Genomic DNA, 21,828 nt, shown 5'->3' with positions numbered 1-21,828 from the left:
GGAAGGAAGGGAGATCCAGGATCACCCGGATCTCTGGGGGTAGTTCGTTCCAGAGGGTGGGAGCTCCCACCGAGAAGGCCCTCCCCCTGGGGGTCGCCAGCCGGCACTGTCTGGCTGACGGCACCCTGAGGAGACCCACTCTGTGGGAGCGTACCGGCCGATGGGAGGTAATCTGAGGCAGAAGGCGGTCTCGGAGATAGATCATAACTGACTTTTTTTAGGCTGTTGTTAATTCAAAGTGTTGTTAAGTGAACAGTCTTAAATCGAGGACCACCTGTAATAGTGCAATTTGCATCCATTGTATCTCTCAATTCATGTCATTTGCATGATGACACAATAAGGCCCGAATGCTTGCCCTTCCCCTGCCGACCCGGATGGACCAACAGTCCAATTTATCTAAAACAATTTCCACAATGGCATCAACAACTCAACTTACCGAAGGGGAAGCAAGAAACAGTAACGCATAAAGACTCCGATAACCCACATGATCGTCAGCCGCAAACTGATGTATTGGAAGTTAACGTTAGTCCTGGTGAGGAGATTCCAGGAAACCAGCTCCTCTGAGGTGAATCTTTGGGTGACCTCATCTTCCACAATGGCTTCAAAGCCCTTCTTAGAAAAATAAAATACATCTGAGAGCTCAAAGTCTCTGCAGCCCATGCCAGCAATCTCCTTCTCCATGGTGGTTTCCTCTCTCTGGATGATAACTTCAGAATAAGGGGAAAGAGAAGGAGAATACAGCTGAGTGAGGAAGTAAAGCTAGACAAAAGCAGATCAGTAACAACAACAATTCATAATGCATGTTCAGGGAAGAACTGGTGTCACTTTCATTAATGCAGGTAGTCCTCGACTTATGACCACAATTGAGCCCAAAATTTCTGCTGCTAAGCAAGACAGTTGTCAAATGGGTGTTGTCCCTTTTTACGACCTTTCTCGCCACAGTTGTTAAGTGAATCACTGCAGTTAAATTAGTAACACGGTTGTTAAGTGAATCTGGCTTCCCCATCAACTTTGCTTGTCAGAAGGGGGCAAAAGGTGACCACATGACCCTCAGACACTGCAACTGTCATAAGTACATGCCAGTTGCCAACTGTCTGAATTTTGATCATGACCATGGGGATGCTCCAACGGTCATAAGTGTAAAAACAGTCATAAGTCACTTTTTTTCAGTGCCATTGTAACTTTGAATGCTCACTAAGCGAATGGTTATAAGTCGAGGACTATCCATACTGAGACCTTTTCCAACATTTAGAAACAATGAAGGTGGAGGAGAAACTGGTTCCAGTAAATCAGCTTATCCTTTATCCACATATAGTTCCCCCGACTATAGGGAGAATGAATACGGTTACAGTTTTTGTACTTCAACCTCAAAAGGATTAGGACATATATCTCTGCCTCCCATCCATTATTATATTTTGGAATGTTTGAATAGGAATTAGTACATAGCATTTACAAAAATCCTTTGCTGGCTCAGGAATTCTGGGAGTTGAAGCCCACAAGCCATAAAGAGGCCATCATTCCCCACCACTGCACTAGAGCAATGTTTCTCAATCTTAGCAGCTTTGGGAGATGTGTTCTTCAGCTCCCAGAATTCCCCAGCCAGCCCTTCAATTCTTCTCAAATTCAAGTGGAAATTGAGCCATTTGGATTTTCATGCTGTTTGTGTTAGGGAAGACAGAATGAATAGCCCAAATGTCACATTAATAAAGTATTATACACCTTTCTTTTAAAGCAAGAGCCTGCATAATCCTACTTTAAAAAGAAGAAAATTGGATTTTTTTTCTTTTAGAACAAGTCAATCAAGTAGCTAAAACAGCATTTTTAAATTACTGTACAGCTGCTTGTTCTAAAATGCCAATATACTTGCTTTAATTGCACTATAATTTTTGTATTTTTCCTTACTGGAAATTTAACAGATGAAGTTTTCCTTTAATATTATTACTCTGTCTTTCTCTACCAGGAAGATCTGTGGAGTTTTGTCTGCACAGAGCAATACAGGGAATCCTCGACTTATGATCACAATTGAGCCCAACATTTATGTTGCTAAGTGAGACATTTGTTAAGTGAGTTTTGCCCCATTTTACGACTTTTCTTCACACAGTTGTTAAATGAACCATTGTAGTTAAGTTAGCCACACAGTTGTTACGTGAATCTGGTTTACTCATTGACTTTGCTTGTCAGAAAGTCACAAAAGGTGATCACATGATCCCAGGACACTGCAATTATCACAATTATGAATCAGTTGCCAGTTGTCTGAATTTTGATCACGTGACTATGGGGATACTGCAATAGTCGTAAGTATGAAAAATGGTCATATAAGTCACTTTTCTCAGTGATGTTGTAACTTTGAACGGTCACTAAATGAACTGTGGTAAGCCAAGGACTGCCTGTACTTTAACAGAAGACAAATCCCAGTGAATACATAGAAGAGGCTGTTGTGGTGGCCTCAAAGAAGAGTTGCTATTGATATGGGAAGCCTCTGACATCTGGTTTGAGTTGACTCAACACTGATAAATTATGTAAACCAGGTTCTTGCGATAATATGCTAAAGAAGATGAGTGTCATTGCTGTAGGATGAGTCACTAGCCCAGAGGTCACACAATTCACAATGAGAAATGGGACAAGTTGTAGACAAAGATACCAGGAAAGTATCAACTACTGCGCTCATTGCCTATGTTTAGGTCTGTGGGAGGGAGATAAAAAAGAAAAATGCCACCAAAACGATGTGTAAGCTAATGGCTGATCCTATGGATAACCTTCTCAGCACCTAGATTGGCTGTCCTGAAATGCTCCCAGATAGTCTTTGACTTACGACTACAACCAAGCTCAAAATTTCCATTGCTAAGTAAGACAGTTGTTAAGTGAAGTTTGTCCCATTTTACAATCTTTCTTGCCACACTTTTTAAGTGAATCAACGCAGTTGTTAAGTTAGTTAAGTGAATCTGGCTTCCCCATTGACTTTGCTTGTGAGAAGATATCCCACAGGACCCTGGAACACCGCAACCGTCATAAATACAAGTCAGTTGCCAAGTGCTGGATTTTGATTATGTGCAATGATCACGAGGGTGAAAAATGGTTATAAGTCACATGACTCCGGGACATGCAACCATCATAAGTATGAGTCTGTTGCCAAGAGTCCGAATCTTAATCACATGACTGTGAGGATGCTGCCATGGTTGTTAAGTGTGAAAGCTGTTGTAACTTCAAATGGCCACTAAAGAAACTGCTGTAAGTCAAGGAGTACCTGTACTGCGTTTTCATTGCCAGGGGTGTGCTGGCTTTTTGTCTCCTGCACTAAGCTAGCAAGGCTGGAAATGATGTTTCTTGACTTGCATGAACTGAGTTTTCATTCTGTTTCAAGCAACTTCTCCAATTCCAAGACTGGTCCTGGAACACCATAATTACTTTCCCAATTTCAAGTATGGCCTACTTCTTAGTCACATGACATATCTAAAGTGCTAGGCAGACAGACAAACCCTTATTTCAACAACTTGATAAAAAGAAGCAACATTAGGCAATTATATATAGCAGTGATGGCGAACCTTTTAGAGACTGAGTGCCCAAACTGAAACCCAAAACCCACTTATGCATCGTCGAGTGCCCGGTGGGTGTGGCACATTGGGTGGGCCTGGCTGCGGTGGTAACGGCAGACTGGGTGGGACTAAAAAGTTCAATCAATCAATTCCAATTGTGCAAGATCTTTTTTTTTTCCCGCGAGAAGTTGAAATTGACTGATTGAACCTTTTTTTTTTTTGCACATGGCGGCGGAGGCCTAAAGCGAAAAGGTTTTATAAAACCCAGTTGAAGGCCTAGGACTGGGGCGACAGCGCACGTGCCCACAGAGAGGGCTCTGAATGCCCCCCTCTGGCACCCGTTCCATAGGTTTGCCACCACTGATATATAGGGACAAAGAGATAAATAGTAAATATATTGTATATTAACAAAGAAATACTGGAGTAGGATTCACACATTAATACAGAAGGTTCTTAAATATAAAGATAAAACCAGAAGTTTTTCTTTTAGCCTTAATGGGCAAAAACTTTAAAAAATGTGGAACTTTTTTGTGCTTTATGCACAAAAAGATGCTTTAATTAAAATTTAAAATTTTTATTTATTTTAAAATTTAAAATGTAATTAAAAATTAAAAGATGCTTTAATTTGCACAATATATGATTAGCTGCAAAAGCTGATGGAATGAGCTGAGATAACTAAATTGAGTGCTTTAAAGAAAAGAATACAACTAACTTTGTTCCTAGTTGGAAACTGCTTCTGGACTTGTGCTTGAGGTAGAAAAAAAACAAAACTTTGACTCTGGGTTTTGCTGATTAAATAAGTTTGTTGTTACAGAAATGGCTACTATATAAAAGTAAAAAACATTGAGACTGTAATGTTATCTTATTCTACTGCCCTAAAAAGAGTACAAAATCAATGCTTTTCTTTCTTTCTTTCTCCGCTTTTACCCTTCACTTCTTCCTCTTCTCTTTTTCCTCCCCTACGTTCTCCTATTATTTTCATTTTTCTTTGTATTTTATATTTTGATAAACTAATAAAAATTTGAGGAAGTAAATATATATTAATCTGTGTTCCTCCTAATTTCGCTCACCATTTCAACGACTTGATGGACTCGATGACCTCCAAGGTCCCTTCCAACTTTTATTATTATTATTATTATTAATTATTATTATTATTATTATTATTATTATTATTATTATTATTATTACTACTACTACTACTACTACTATTATTATTATTATTATTATTATTATTATTATTATTATTATTATTATTATTATTATTATTATTATTATTATTATTATTATTATTATTATTATTATTATTATTATTATTACAATGCATTCTGCCTCTCTCATACAGTCGTATGAGATCAGTTAATCCAAAACCAAGAAAAATGATTTTGCTGACCAGGTAAATTGAATCCAAGTTTGCCCAATTTTACTAAAAAATTCTGTCCACCACTATATTAACAAAGATGAGTTACCTATTTTGATGGAAAGCCCTATTGATAGTATCCTTATTCAGATCATAAGGCAAGCGTCTATATCGGACCAGAATTAGTTGTGGTGTGCACAGTGTGAACGTTATAACTATAAAATTGGAAAACTTTGGATCCAACTGATAGGAAGTTCATTATCAGATTGAGCCAACTTTTCTATTTTTTTTTTTACCATCTGTTCACATCTAGGGAATAAAGGCCCAATTTATCTATATATACACGAATCTATTAGACATCTGTACAAGAGAAAAAAAATTCTTGTAGCTCACCAGATTTGGTTAATTGGAAGTAGATAAATGTCAGATATTGTTAAAAAGTCATGCAGATACCAAGTCCCATTGGCAATTGTGGCCAGGAGAGCAATTAAATCTTTTGTAGTTTGATAGAACTGAAGGTGGACAATATATACTGTAGCACTGAGGTCCCCATTACAGAATATTCAGCAGTACAGAATAAAGCAGTGTTTCTCAATCTTGGGCACTGGAAGATGTGTGGACTTCAATTCCCAGAATTCCCAGCCAGCCACCTCCCAGGGATTCTGGGAGTTGAAGTTCACACATCTTCCAGTGCCCAAGGTTGAGAAACACCACTCTAAAGCATCTTCCCTAGTCTTTATTTCTCTGAACTACAAAAAAATACTACATTAAACTGACATTCAGGACTATTCCTTTAGATTCTTATCACTATACCATTATCTATAATTTAAAACTGTAATCAAGCAACTTACCACTTGAAGTATGGGATAATTGTTTCTGTTCTCTTCGGATTCCCTTCTGAATTCGCAGTGTGGCCCACTATTTAGAAAAAGGGAGAAATCAGAGGAGACCAGCTTTTAAAGAAGTCTATGTGCACCCCTACATTTTTTTTCTTTCACTTACTTTCTCAACACTTCTATTTTTTTAATTGGCTTAGACTTGGGGTAGGCAACCTTGGCTCTTTTATGACTCGTGGACTTCAACTCCCAGAATTCCTGAGCCAGCCATGCTGAGGGAAAAGGGAGAGTTTCCAAGCTGAGCCATGCTGGCTCAGGAATTCTGGGAGTTGAAGTCCACGAGTCATAAAAGAGCCAAGGTTGCCTATCCCTGGCTTAGACAGTTTGGGGGGGCTAATCATCTGCCCTGAAGGTTGCAGCCATTTTCATTTTTAAAATACTTCTATTTAAAAACATGGGTGGCCCTCAAGTTACAATCACAATTAAGCCCAAAGTTTCTGTTGCTAAGCGAGACAGTTGTTAAAGTGAATTTTGCCACAGTTGTGAGTGAGTAATCAGGTTCATTCTCTTATTCTTTTTAGCCCAAGTCAAGCTGCACAACAATATCTGCATTGATTAGTTGTCAGTGGATCAACTGGTGAATTATTCATATCATTTGCTATCTCATTAAACAAGACTTCAGAAGCCAGGGGCTGAATCAGGATCCTTTCATTGAATGATAATCCTGCCACAGATTCTCATTTAAAGCTCTTTCTTTAAAAAAAAAATCAAATGTCGTTAAGTTATAAGTGTGAAAAATGGTCATAATGTTCACTTTTTTCAGTGCTCTTGTAGCTTTGAACGATCACTAAATGAATGGTTGTAAGTCAAGGACTCCCTGAATATATAGAAAAACAAACACACCCAAGCAGCCCCATCTGTCTTACCTAAGGCCTGGAAAACCAAACAGATCTTCAAGGCTTTACAGAACCCCAACAGAATGAGAGTAATCAAGATTTCACCATGAATTCAAGCCCACAGGCATCTTAGTTAAAAGCGTGACTACTAGGCAGGTATTCATGCACTGCAATAATGCCAGAAAACATGGCTGGATTTGCATACCTCATCAACTAAAGCTTTAAACATAGTTAAACCAAATAGCTCATTAGAGCTAATCTGACTTACTGTCGTGTACTGTACTGAAAACTACAAATCCAAAAACTTCCACACAGCAAAGTAGTTTTAAAAGTTGAAACCTAATATACCTGGGTAGCTCAGGAAAAAAATCCACGCTATGATTGGTTCACATTACACACAAAGCCACACTCAAGCAACTCCTTTTTTTTGGCTTAAAGGAATGTCTTATTCCAGACTTTCTGCTAGATCAGCATTTCTCAGCCTGGCTCTGAAATTCTGGGACGTAATGTCTACAAATTCTAAAGTTGCCAAATTGAGAAACACTGTTCTAGAACATTACTCCAGCCAACGGCCTTCTGAAACAGCTTCACACATAAATAAACAATGAAGTAAAACTGAAATCTCCTTTTCGTAATTATAAAATTAAAACATCATCTTAAGAACAAAGCAAGGCACAGGAACATATATTACACAGAAAGCCAGAATTGTTCAATAAATTAAAGAATCCAAAGTCAACATGAAAACGGTTCCTTTTTTAGGCTAATATTACAAATATTACAGCCATTTGTCCAAAATGGTATAGGTTTCCTGCCTGAGCAGGGGGTTGGAGTAGATGACCTCCAAGGTCCCTTCCAACTTTATTATTATTATTATTATTATTATTATTATTATTATTATTATTATTATTATTATTATTATTATTCCATCTCCAGTACTTTAGCAAGTACATCATAAGTCAAATGAAAAGAGGCAGGAAGGAGGAACAAAAAGACTTCAGGTAGTTCTCAACTTACAACCACAATTGAGCTGAAAATTTCTGTTGCTAAGCAAGACAGTTGTTAAGTGAAGTTTGTCCCACTTTACAAACTTTCTTGCTATGGTTGTTAAGTGAACCAGGCTTCCCACTGACTTTGCTTGTCAGGTTACAAAATGTGATCACATGACCCCTTGACACTATAACCATCATAAATATGAATCAGTTGCTAAGTATCTGAATTTTGATCACCTGACCGTGGGGATGCTACAATGGTAATAAGTGTGAAAAACGGTCATAAGTCATTTCTTCCAATGCCATTGTAACTTCAAACCATCACTAAGTGAACTGTTATAAGTCAAGGACTACCTATAATTCCCATATCATGAAGCTATACAGGTAGTCTTGTTTAGCAACTGCCTCCTTTAGCAACTTTTTGCACCATAATAATAAACGTTTAAACAAATGAGGTTTATTCTTAGTTAGTCACACTTGCCAGTCATACTGTACATTCTTCTAGTTTAAAATCTGGGATTTTTCGCTGCAATATTAGCTCAATTTTCTTTCTCAAAATGATTATAATACATTTTTATTTCTGTAAAACATCCAAGCTCAATTTTTGGTAGTGATCCTTTCCTCTCTTATTCCATTAAAAGGACACATTGCTGTTGCTGATTTAAATCTAATAATTATTTTTTAAAAGAAAAATGAATGCAGGTCTCTCGCGCTGCCCTAACTTGATTACAGCCAGTCATTTAGCAACACTTTGAAGGTAAAAAAGTATGGAGAAAAAAGTGATTTTTGACAGATTTTTGCACTTACCATTGTCACAGGATCCACTCTCATGTGATCAATAGTTGGTGCTCGGCAATTGATACATATTTACGATGATTGCAGCATCCCTGGTTCACCTGATCACCACTGTGAGCTTCCCAGTGAGCTTCCAACAAGCCAAGTCAATGGGAGCACTTGGATACCACCTAGTTCACTTAACAATTGCAATGGTCACTTAAAAACTGTGGCACTTATAACAAATGACTCACTTAGCAATAGTAATTCTGGTCCAAATTGTGGTCATAAGTCAAGGACTACCTGTATTGTAGTATGGTTTTTTTTTCCTGAAACTGACTGTCAATTAAATTGCTAGTGAAAAACTACTATTGGAAGTGTTTCAAAATAGGAAGTGACTGCAGTTCATCATTCTATTCCATTAGCATAATTGCCATTGTTTGCTAAGATGGGGCGTTCTGTTATTTTATACCTAACAGGAAACAACCCAGGTGAGCTGTGTTTACATTTCGAAAATTACTTTATGCCTAAGCAGGAAAACAAGTTTAATGAACTACAAGAACAATGCACATCAGAAAGTTGAGAAGCAATTTTCATGATGGAAAACTTTAGAAATCCTAAAAAAAGAGGGGATTTTTTTAAAAAAAATCAGCCCTCCCAATAGACCAGCAAAAATGTGGGAGAAGCAATAACAAAATAACATGGAACGATTTGTAGACTGATTTGATGAAAACAAGAAACAAATTCCAATTGATGTAAAAACATTGGAAAATAAAGAAATTGTGGAGTGTAAGACAGCAATGACAGTCAAAGTGGAAATGCAAATGATGATAATCCAAGGGATGGAAAATGGCCTGGACAAAACTGACATCATTGGATTTACAAAAGGAGGTTTCTAAAACCTTAAAGAAATCTTTGACATGTGATAAATTACAGGTAGTCCTCGACTTACGACCACAATTGACTCCAAAATTTCTGTTGTTAAGCAAGATAGTTGTTAAGTTACCCCATTTTACTATCTTTTTTGTGACTGTTGTTAAGTGAACAACTGCAGTTGTTAAGTTACTAACACAGCTGTTAAGTGAATTTGACTTCCCCATTAACTTTGCTTGTTGGAAGACCGCAAAAGATGATCACATGACCCCGGGACTGTGCAATGATAAATATGAACCAGTTGCCAAGCACCGAAATTTTGATCATGTGACCATGGGGATGCTGCAATAATTGTAAATATGAAAACAGTCATAAGTCATTTTTCTCAGTGCCGTTGTAACTTCGAGCAGTCACTAAAAGAATGGTTGTAAGTCAAGGACTTCCTGGAAATCTAAATGGAGATTCAATTCTACAACCGCAACTGGATGATTTAACAATCAAGACTATCAGAAGGAAAAAGAGGAATATAAAATTGACTTGTTCGATCAGGGTTAAAATAAGAAATACTTCTATAAAATTGTGGAAATCCTCTACAAACTTTTTGCTGATACTTGGACAGAAACAGTAATAATTTCTGGATTTGGGAATGGGTGCTTGTAATTATGGAAGTACATTATGTATATACAATAATTTGTAGGGCAGACATGTCAAACACAAGGCCCGGGGGCCGGATGCGGCCCGCGAAGTGGTTTCATGTGGCCCGCAAAGCCATCCTGGAAACAGTGAGGGAATGGCCCCCGCTGCCTTGGCCCTGGCCGGCCGGGAACCAATGTACAATTTTGTGGTGGCCATCTATGCTGAAACGCATTCAGTCTTAGCTCCACAAGGCCATCTGGAAACAGCGAGGAACCAGCCCCTGCTGCGTCGGCCCCGCCCCCTGGGTGCATGCTGGGGAGGTGTCACCATTTGTGAGGAATGAAGAAATGGACCATGCCTTGGCGCTTGCCCCAGTCCCACCCCCTTCTGACAGAGACTCTCAGATCTGTCCCACTCCTGCCCAGGCCCCCACAGGCACCCTTGACGCGAACGATGTAGAGCTGGCCATGCCCACCCAGTAGGCCGCACCCACCCTGGCCACACACCCCCGCCCCCCCAAGGGCAACCGCAATGCTGATGCGGCCCTCAATGAAATTGAGTTTGACACCCCTGTTGTAGGGTGTGTAGAATTATTAAATTTGCCTGCACTTGTTGCAAAGACAATGGTGAGTATTTTCTTCAAACATTTTTTCTATTTTTTATTTTTCCGCTCTCTATTTTTTCCTTTCTACTTTTTTTCTTTCTGATTTCAGTGTGCATTATCCTTTTATGTTATTAAGCTCTTCAACAAAAGATATTCCAAAAACAAAGAAGTTGCTACTACACAGACATCGACCTATACCAGTTTCCATGCCTGCATTCCATTTGACTCATACTATACAGGATACAAAAATTTGGGTGTCACCACCACAGAAGGAGAGAAGGCTGGCTGGAAAGCTTACACAAGCATTCTTCAGCTAGAGGAGCATGAGAAAGCAGGACAATTTTCTAGTGTTATGAAACGAGACTAAAAGTAATAGTGTACACAGTTCCGTGACCTATTTCACTGGAAGTTGACTTAGTGGCACACTGTGGCAGGGGACAAAAAGGAACATATAGGACAGAGTTTCTTAAAATTCCCCAAGCCCATCTCGGGGATCCAGAAAAGTCAGCATATGTTAAAAAAAAAAAAACAGATATCAAAATCCCATCAAATAATTTAAGAAACAATCCCATGGCCCAATATGCAAATAGGATATCTGTTAAAGATATTTAAATTGTAGTAGCTGGAACACTGGGGTTGTACAATGAGCCAGAACACACAGCTGTAGTTGATTGGTTGGAGAGTGCCAGCTCCTGCGTGAGGCAATCTGCACTGTGATTGGTTGCTGTGGGTGTGGAGGGGGAGTTCCCCTTTTTTCCCGCCTTTTTCTTCTGTGCGTTCTGTATGCTGTTCTAAGTTTTACTTGATGATTTACCTCATGATGTAGTGATGTGCCTGACTATCTTGTTTACTGTAAATGTAGATGTTAAATATATATATTTATTTATATAAAAATTACAAGTTTGTGTCAGCGTCTCTGACTTCTAACTGACCAGAAGACTTGGATGGATAGCGGCCGCAGGAGCAAGTGGTGGCACTGAGGGACAACTGACACACATCCTGTAGCGGGTACCTGACCAGCCACATGGTCCAATGACCATCTTGGTTATTTCCCCTTGGTGAAGGAGGTGCAGTTATGATTGTTTCACATTTGCCTATATTCTACACCACAATAGAAATATTTTAAAATAAAATACAACCATTCATTTAGCGACTGATCGAAGTTACAACTGCACTGAAAAATGTAACTTATGACTGGCTTTCACACGCATCCCTCTAGTCATGTGACCAAATTTGGGGACTTGATAACCGCCACGTATTTATGACAGTTGCAGTGTTCTGAGGTCATGTGATCACCATTTATAACCTTCCCAGCTATCTTCCAATAAGCCAAGTCAATGCGGGAAGCCAGCTACACTTAACAACTGCAAAATTCACTTAACAACTGCAGTGATTCGCTTTTAACAATTGTGGCAAAAATGGGGCACAACTCACTTCTGCTTAGCAACAGAAATTCTAGTTTCCATTGTGGTCATAATGGAACTGCACCAATTTTAATTTTTAATGCAGTCAATATCGATCACTATAACTCTCAAAACAAAATTCTTTAGGAATCCTTCATGATCTTCAAAATTGGAAAGGGTTCCCCAGAGAAAAAAAGTCTAAGGAATACTGCTGCAGAGAAGTAGCTATTTTCATTAAATATATGAATACAAAGAAGTATTCCCTGCGAAGGAAATTCAAATACCTATTTTTTCTAGATTTTTATCAGAGAGAAATGTTTGGAGAATTAGGTCACCCTGGGAATTATTCTATCTCATCAGCACAGGAGAGCTGGAATTTAAACAATGAACAATTCCGTTTCCCAACAGATTTTATTTCTTTAGAAAACTGTGTATTTTATAAAGGATGAGGATGTAGCTAGCCTAGAATTTCAAAAAGAAGGCTGTAAATCAAATACAATATCAGATTTAATAGGAAAGCAAAAGCGTGTTATCTTTCCAATTTTAATCAGAGGGTTTCCTCATCTGCAAGCCTGCAAGATAAGGACTAAGTATATATTGTTATTCCCAGATGAAATAGATTCTTGCATCAGTATCTAATATGTTACATAACAGCAACTCCAAGTATCTGTATGAAAAAGTCAAAGGTAATATGTTTTGCAAGACAAGAAAGACACAAAGGTCAAAATATGTTGGCTGAATTCAATTTCCTTTCCTTTTATACCTGTACAGTACCTGGACCTTACAGAAGATCCCAAAGTCACAGCATTTATTAATCAGAAATGGACTACCAAATTCCTATTGTTGTTTTTTACTATGAACAATGTGAATTCTTTATCCTACCTGGATCTTGAAACCCTACCTTCAAGCACTCTAAAAATATTCAAAAAAAGCAATCAAGAAAAAAACTGTCCAATGGAAGTTTATAAATCAATGCAGATGGTGTGGTCTCTCTTAAATAAAATATAGTTGACACCTTCACGAGTTTCTTAGTATAAGAAGAAATCTGAATTTCATTACAAATAAATTCAGAAGTTATTGATGTGGTCTCTTGTGAATAAAACATAGTTGACATCATCAATAAAGACTTCCTGACTGTGAGAAGACATCTGAACTTCATTACAAATAAATTTGGAAGTAAATATATTCAACCTAGTTATTATAAAGTATATGGATACTCAACTAAGACCTGGCTTAATCCCAAAATATCAATGAAAACTGGTCCAACTTGTATGTCCCACAGAAATCCTCCACCATGGGAGGTGGAGTGGAGTGAAGGAGGCAATGGCTGAAGGGTCAGTTCATGTTGTATACATATTTTTTCTATATTGCATTGGTGTTTTTCAAACAAAATTTCTGTCATTCCTGTAGATGCTCTATTGCATTTTGATGAACTATTGTAAACTGATAGCCCTGTTAATTTGCAACAGGGGAAAATTATATTTATTTGTCTGCATTAATCTCAGAGTTACTCATGCCCTGGTCACCTCCGGAATGGAGTACTGAAACATACTGGAGCTGCCCTTGAAAAGTGTCTGGAAACTTCAACTGGTGCAAAGTGAAACGAGTTATGTGTGCTCTTAGCAATGAAACGCTATATGACATGACACACGTTCTGCAAGCTGCATTGGTTCCCAGTTTACTTCTGGGTTCAATTCAAAATGCTGGTTTTCATCTTTAGAGTCCCAAATGGCATGGGGTCAGGTTTTTTAAGGACCATCTCTCCTTGATTGCATCTACCTACCCATCAGATCTAGCAAGGAAGAGCATGTTATGGGCCCTGTCTGCTAAAGAGTTCTGTCTGATGAGACGAAGGAGAGGGACCTTTTCTGCACTAGACTTGCCCTGTGTTATGTTAATTTTATGTTATAATGGTTATTTAAGATTTGTTTACTTTATTGTACACTACCAGGAGTCCCATGAGTCATACCGGCAACTATAAATTTAATAAATAAAGCATGCTATAGTGAAGGTCATCTGGATCCTTCTAACCAATACACATTTCCCATTGGATACTTTAAATAGAAATTTTATTTTTGATCCAAGAGGGGCTCTGCCACTGAACAGACAGACAGGTTGCAGACAACTTCACCAAGGTCATCCATGTAGCACTGACCTACAGTGCCAATTCCAAACAAAACTCACACAGGTGTGGGATACTATTACTATTACATGCTTGTTTGAAACTGTGCAGTGCAGTGGATCACCATGCATTTCCCAGCAGAGTTCTTCTTAAAGCAGTGGATTGCCATAATTAACTGGAAAACAACAACAATTCTGCACCTGGTTTAACTTCTGGACAACCTCACAAAGCAAAGCAACAAACATTTCAGCAGGTCACGAATAAAAATTCAATAGCCTGGCTCCTTAAAATGCACTAAACCAGCTAGCCCAGACGAAATCCTTTTGAGATACACAAGGCAGCCTTGCCCTGGCACAACCCAAGCTTTTTTGGCAGGCGTTTTGTTTTTAAAAGCGCCCCTTCCACTCCAGCTTTTCATCCCAAAATGCGCCCATTCTTCCACCCGGCCAAAGCTTCGGCCTAATAAAGATAATCCATCGAGAGCGGATTCCGCACTGAAGGGTGGATTTTTAACAGTCCTTTAAGTCCTCTGGGAGCAAAAAAAAAAAGACGCTGCGTTTCGTCCCAGGTTGGTTTGCAAGTCAAAAACAACCTCTCTCCCGCACTTCCGCTCCCATATTTCGCGTAGATCCCCCATTCTCCGGATCCCAACCCGGCCGCGACCTCTTCCCCTGGCCAGACTGAGGACCCACTTTGAGTGGGGAGAGCTGGCTATCGCCTCCCTCCGCCGCCTAAGAGATCGCTGAATCATGCGGGAAAGGTCCGCTTTTGGTGAGCTTTGCAAGCGCCGGTAAAGCGTACCTTTGGCCACCCTTCCCTTCAATGCTCCTGACGACACCCCCCATCATCCCCTGCCAACTGAGCGTCGCCGCCTGGCTTATCATTTAATCCAGGCGGGGGGGGGGGGAGAAATAAGCTGCGCCTTGCGCCGACCTCCTCGCAGACCCCTCCGGGAACCCCCTCCGACTCACCTCGAGGATCTTGACGAGCACCCGGAGGTAGAACTCCGAGAAGCCCAGCGACAGCCCGAAGACGGACGGCAGCACGATGAGCAGGAACGCCAGGGCGAACCAGAGGCTCAGGAGCTGCAGAAAGACGCCCAGTATCGCCTCCATGCTGAGGACGAGGGCCTGCGAGGCGCCACCCGCAGCCAAGCGCCGGCGTCCCCGGCTCTTTCCTTCGCTCGCCGGGCCTGGACGGGGGAAAAACCCTCCGGGCGCGCTAGCTCACTGGCAGCGCCTCTTCCGAGCTGCCTTCCTTTTTGCCTAGCCTCCCGCAGCTCCACCCACTTAACTCCTTCGGCAACGCCGGGGCGCCTGGGGCACTGCCTGCAGCCGGTGACTGCGCAGGGCGACTCCTGGCACGGAGCCACCGCTGGCGCGTTATAACTCAAGGGCGGCCGCGGACGGGCAGGCGCCTGGATCCCCCCACGAAGCTCGGCCTCTCCTGCATCTGCCGCGCGTAAAGAGCGCCTTCAGCGCGCCCTGGAAGCGCGCATAGCGGGTGCGCCGTCGGCGCCGCCTTTTCCATTGTTCGCCCACGGCGGCATTGTGCGCTCAGCTCGGTGCAAGCGAACGCGGGGAAGAAACGGATCGGCCCGAATAGACGGAGGGAGGGAGGGAGGAGTCTGTGGCGACAGGGGCTGTTCTGGAATTGTGCGTATTTGCTACTCGATCCGGGTTGGGTGCCTGCCGGACTGAACCTGGAATTCGCCCAGGCAGGGCTGCAAAATCCGGATGGCTATAGTATAAGATGGGAGCAAGGAGGTGGAAGGAACTTTATTCCCATCTAGTGGTCACCCAACTGCTTACAGGGGTCCCCCGATAGTCTCTCGGCTTGTTTTCTTGCACACATTTCATTACCCAAACTACCGGTTAGTAACATCATCAGCTTGGGTCCTGAAACATCTGCAAGAAAATAACCAAGCTCGGAGAGCACTAAGGACTCCTCATTTCAACCCTGAACTACAAATATTCTCCTTTATTGGAGTGTTTACAGCCCAGATGTGCCAGCCCTCGCCTAGGCCAGAGGCAACCCCTAAAATTAAGATTACCCACCATTAACTGTGGATAAGCATGTGCTGTAAACAGCTGTAGAATTTCTAAACATTCCCAATAATCCGATTCTGAGACAGAGCCTAAGTATTTCATGCACTTTGAATTAATGGTTCATACATTTAAATAAGCACTGAAAGTAATACTTTTAGGTATGCTGCAAAGTGCAATACTTTATGAGCAAATACAGTGTCATCCAGCCCAAACCCCACAAAGACGTCAGAATTAGTTGTGTGTGTCATACATTTGATGCAATTGGTGTCATGACAAGAGGCTTAAGTTAACCTAAATGGATTTAATTCTCCTTCATTCAAATTCCCTTTTGTGTATGTTGGTTTGTAGGAAATTTTAGCCCTTGCTTTATATTCCTTAAAAGTGTTTTCCGGGGGGGGGGGACCCATGATCATCTGCTTGCAGCACCCAGTCATATGAATATGTTATATTAAGTCTAATACCAAAGTATAATCATCTAAATCTGTACAGCTGTCTGAGCAATATTCTTTTATAATGTCACACTGAAAGTTGATAAACTCCTGAGAATCACCCAGGTTCACAACTCTTAAGTAAAAGGCAAATCTAGGAAGTCACATGGGTTACAAGTAGCCCTCGACTTACAATCATTTGTTTAGTGGCCATTCGAAGTTACAACACAGAAAAAAAGTGACGTACAGCATCCCCCGTCACGTAATCAAAATGTGGGTCTTTGGCAACTGGTGTGCATTTACGACGGTTGCATATAACAAAGTTAATGGGAGAAGCCAGATTTGCTTAACAAATGCATAATTCAATTAACACAGGGGTCTTCAAACGTGGCCCTTTTGTGACTTGTGGACTTCAACTCCCAGAATTCCTTAGCCAGGCACGCTGGCTGAGAAATTCTGGGAGTTGAAGTCCACAAGTCATAAAAGGGCCAAGTTTTGAAGACCCCTGAATTAATAACTGCAATGATTTGCTCAACAAAAATAATGGCAAAAAATATTTTTGATTGCAAAAATCAGGTGTGACTCACTTAATCATACTTGGCAACGGAAATTCTGGTCCTAATTGTCGTAAATCAAGGACTACCCGTAAGCCATGACATGGTTTGGTTTTGAATTAGGTAAGCTTCCATGTTAGTCTATAAAACTTATTCCCGGCTTAGTTAGTACATTAAATGAACCTGCATGAGTTTGCCACACAACCCAGACTTTGGCCATGTTTGATCCTTATCAGTCAATTCCATCACTTTGGCTTCCTTTCAAGAAATCTGGCGATTCCTAAGTTTAGGAGAATGGTGAAAAATCTCTTGCCAAGTGGCTGTATAAAGGCAGCATCTTCTAGGCCTTTAAATCTCTGCAGTCCTCTCTCTAAAGCAGGGCTTTTCAACCTTTTCACCGATTGTACCACTTTTAGGATATGGCAATATTCGAGTACCACCTAGCAAGGTGTCAAAAACCCTTCGGTGCAGCTAGAGCTGACTCCACCTCCTCCCAAGGCTGCTGCTGCTTTTTTCTCTCTCCCTCTCCCGCCCAAACTGCCTCCTTTTATAGCCTCTCCTGTCTCCACTCCCCTCCTTCTCCTTTCTCATGGGGGAGGGTGAGCCAGAAGTGAGCCTGGGGCCTTTGCCTCGCCCCAGCCACTCTGCAGCTCCAGAGGACTCTCTCACTGTAAGTCCTTGCCTGCGCTGGCTCTTTCCCTCCCCCACTATACTTGGCTAGGCAGGGCTGCGTACCACCTGCCACTCGTTAATGTACCACAAGTGGTAGCGTACCACCCGTTGAAAAACCCTGCTCTAAAGAGAACCCTGCAAATTATTCCTCATTCAGGGTAAAATTGAGAAAATGAGACATTTTCATCCCTAGAAATAGAAATCCACCCTCACTGAAAAGGAAAAGCTATGAGGATCAAATCTCTACTGCCATATATGTTTGATCCAATCATATCCATGTGCATCTTTCTTGCACCTTTGTTTCAGAAAAGCTAGGGAGAGAAATGAAAGAAAAGCTACCTCTCCTTGGCAAATATTTTTCCAGGGTAGATCAGATTTCACTCCCCTAAGCAGCTGCCCTTGTCAAAGACCGGAAGGGCTAGCAAACTTTTCTTCAAGTCCATAGAAAGAAATGGAAACTAAGCTTTGAGAAACATAAATCTGGGCTCAAAATGAAAGGGAAGCCTATCCTTAGTATTAAGGTATTAACCTCTAGGAGAAGTTACATTAAAGAAATACTAGGGCTACGTCTGTTCCTCAACTGATTTCTGGTTCATAAATAGACCCAATTAAGTTAGAGGGAGCTTGGTGTTGGTCCTAAGACCCAGATGGGTCAACTTTACTCCTGTGGATCCCAGAACATTCCTTGGTGTGCTGGTACTCTACGACTTACATTCATTTAGTGACGTTCAAGGTTACAACAACATTGAAAAAAGTGACTTATGACCATTTTTCACACTTACAACCATTGCAGCATTGTCGTGGTCACTTGATCAGAACTTGGATGCTTGGCAACTGGCTCATATTTATGAATGGCCGCAGTGTCCCAGGGTGATGTGATCACCTTTTGTGACCTTCTGACAAGCAGTCAATGGAGAAGCCAGATTCACTTAACAACCGTGTTACTAACTTAACAACTGCCATGTGATTCACTCAGGGCTTTTTTTGTCATAGAACGCCCAGAACGGAGTTCCGGCACCTTTTTTGGGATGGAACCTTGTAGGGTAGACAAGGCGGGTTGTATGACATGTGTGAGTTCCGGCATCTTTTTTTTTTTTTTTTACAAAAAAAGCACTGGATTCACTTAACAACTGTGGCAAGAAAGGTCGTAAAATGGGGCAAAACTCACTTAACAACTATCTCGCTTAGTAACAGAAATTTTGGACTCAATTGTGGTTGTTAAGTCGAGGACCTATATAGAAGCTCTGAAAGAGAAGCAGATAAAAAGATGCCTGGAGAGTTACTGGAGAATGCCACAGTGTTAATAGGTTAGAGCCAATATTAAGAATATATTGCAACAGTAAGGGTGATAAAGCAGCAGCATTTCCCTGCCTTTGTTGCATCTGCAGATGGATGTCCAGCAATCTTGTTCTGGGTGACTCGAGCCCTCCAGGGAATGGACAAGTCAGAGGTTTCACGACCTTCAGGACTTCAGAACTGTGCATAGAAATTTGCAAGCCGTCTGATGAATAAAATACAGGCACATAGCAACACAAAAAAGGCAAAGAGTAGCCTCAGATGCATTATTTCTACACGCAGAACATTAAAAGGTACAAGGCCAAGATCTATTAAGAGCTTTATCTTAGACTGTAAGATTTCCAGTACATTGCAAAAGAATGCTTCTAATCTGGATAGTCTTTAATAATACAGTTGTTAGCAAAACTCTGCCACTGAAGATGCTAAAGTTCATTACTTGTACACTTACCTGCTTCCTCATCAAAATATAACTGGTTGTTAAACTAAGCTAGCATAAAATGCTGAGTAAACAAGCAGTTATATCTGTACTTTGGCCCTTTTTTTCCCCTCTCTCAGTGGCACAGATTTTCTTGTTGTGCTCCAGAATTTAGCCTCCCAATGACCTTCCACCGAGGGAAGATTGAAATTCTATGCTCCTTTCTCCACTAAATATCAAGGGATATCACTTCAAAGAAATCACATATGAAAACATTTCCTAAAAATATGATTATACTAAATAGATTGGTTGTCCATTTTTCCTAAATCTGCATATGTAACTCCAGAAGAGTCTACTTCTTATATGAAAAGAGAAGGTGGGATATACATTTTTTTTTCAAATAAATATAGGGAATCCTGGACTTAAGACCATAGTTGGGACTGGAACTTTTTCGCTAAGCAATGCAGTCATTAAGTAAGTCACACTCAATTTCAATTTTTTACTGTGGTCATTAAGCAAATCTTGCAGTTGCTAAACAAATCCAGCTTTCCCCCGTTGACTTCCCAGTCAGAAGTTGGCTGGGAAGTTCACAAATGGTGATCAGATTACCGAGGACACTGCAACTATGGTCAATACATGGTGAAAGTGCCAAGGACCTGAATTTTGATCATGCGACCACAGGGATACTGCAAGAGACCTAAATCCGAAAACCAGTCATAGTCAAAAAAAATTCAGCACTATTGTAACTTCAAACAGTGGCTAAACTAATGGTCGCAAGTTGAGAACTACCTATAAATTATTTAAAACCTAATCCACATTATAAATTATAAAATATTATCCTATCATAGAGGCATAATACGTAAGCTAATTTTAAAGACATTCCTCTCGATTCTGCAGAATTTTGCAGTTCTATTGCAAAATTAGATATTAATGCTGTACTTTGTTCTCAACAAATTCATTTTCATGTATGTGGTAATTATGCAAAATCAGGGGTATACAGGGACCCCAGTTCTAACGTTAAACTAGTTTTATACATCATTGTTGTTTGTTTAGTTGCTTTTCTTCAATGAAACGCATTTCCCCACAAGTTTATTAGTAATTTATAATGTATTTTTAAGACCTAGTTTCATGTAGCGGTTAAGGAACCAGGCTGAAAAACAGGTAAGCACAAAAACCAACTGGGTTCCTTTGGCTCAGTCACTTTCTCTCAGGCTTCAGTTAACAATGGCAAAATGAAATGAAAATCTTGACAAGAAAACTTCAGGGATTAGTTCAGATAAGCACCAGGCATCAACACCCCCCCCCCCAAAAGATGTTTTTATAGATTCCAATTTTTTTGCCAATTTAAATTGGGTATAAGCTCTACTGAACAGTTTTATTCACCTCTATGAAAATGTTATGCACTATGGACTGCACAAAAATCCAATATGTAAACCCTAAGAATCTTTTAAAAGTCCGATGGCAATAGAGAGCTGCATATGAAATGCGTGGGGCTACAAACATGCAGCTGAGTCTGCCATCTTGACTTAAATTTTGACCATCTCTGGTCCAAAGCTGACACATTTCCAGTCACTAGAATAACCCATGTGCTGGGTTATTTAATCCAATGAGTTGGATTCATATAACACATTCAGATTAAAAATTGACCCACATTCTAGACCACAGTGAAGCCCAAAACAATCTTTTACTTTAGCACTTGTACAAATCCAGCCAATGAGTTCAGCTTGAGGAATCAGCAAAATTTAAGGGTTTAGATGTAACAGGCCTGAGGCATTTACAACTGCAAGAGAAACATCACCAAATAGATTTAAAGCAAAACTCTTACATAGAAAATTGGCATGATATAAAAGTAGCTCCGGACTATATATTTCTTGCTTTCTCTGTTCAGGCAAATGATAGACAAGTGAAAAATTCTACACCATCAGTTTCAGATCGGACAATCTAGGAAAAAGTTGTATTCTCTGTTTCTTGAGCCATATTTTCTTCTCTGCTATATCTTGAACTTTATAAATATTTTTCTAACCTTCATTTCCTATCACTGCATGAGGAGTCATATTCTGAGTCATATTAATCACAATACTCAGCCTGTTCACTTGTAACAGCTGAAAAGGATCATTCTGGATTGTCAGTGACAGTTGTTGCTATGCTTTTCACCCCAAATTCAACACAATCAAATCAATATTTTCATTTTATTTTTCATTTTATTCAATTTGTATCCCGCCCTTCTCCCGAAGGACTCAGGGCGGCTCACAACATTCTTAAAAAACAAAAACAAACCCACACACCCCACCGAATAAAACCAAATTAAAACCAATATTTTAAAGTTGTAATTAAAATTACTAAGAAACCCAATTTAAAATCCTCCCTAGGCCAGGCCCGCTTGTTGGAAAAG

General features: G+C 40.3%; 1 protein-coding gene across 1 annotated transcript in view; it reads right to left on the bottom strand.

Annotated features, from left to right (window-relative positions):
* The window catches only part of GPAT3 (glycerol-3-phosphate acyltransferase 3), a 31,958-nt gene extending 16,713 nt beyond the window's left edge, over nucleotides 1–15,245 (bottom strand). The window contains exons 1-3 of the mRNA XM_015832378.1: nucleotides 14,995–15,245; nucleotides 5,742–5,808; nucleotides 437–707 (exon numbers count right to left, since the gene is read on the bottom strand). Coding sequence (XP_015687864.1) covers nucleotides 437–707; nucleotides 5,742–5,808; nucleotides 14,995–15,138 — 482 coding nt within the window. The 5' untranslated portion in view covers nucleotides 15,139–15,245. The remainder of the gene's footprint in view (nucleotides 1–436; nucleotides 708–5,741; nucleotides 5,809–14,994) is intronic.
* Nucleotides 15,246–21,828: the final 6,583 nt, after the last annotated feature.

The sequence above is a fragment of the Protobothrops mucrosquamatus genome, unplaced genomic scaffold, assembly GCF_001527695.2.
Source record: "Protobothrops mucrosquamatus isolate PMUCROS unplaced genomic scaffold, P.Mucros_1.0 scaffold3, whole genome shotgun sequence".
Lineage (NCBI taxonomy): Eukaryota > Metazoa > Chordata > Lepidosauria > Squamata > Viperidae > Protobothrops > Protobothrops mucrosquamatus.
Note: the sequence above shows the minus strand (reverse complement) of the source record. Positions and strands in the feature narration are given on the sequence as shown.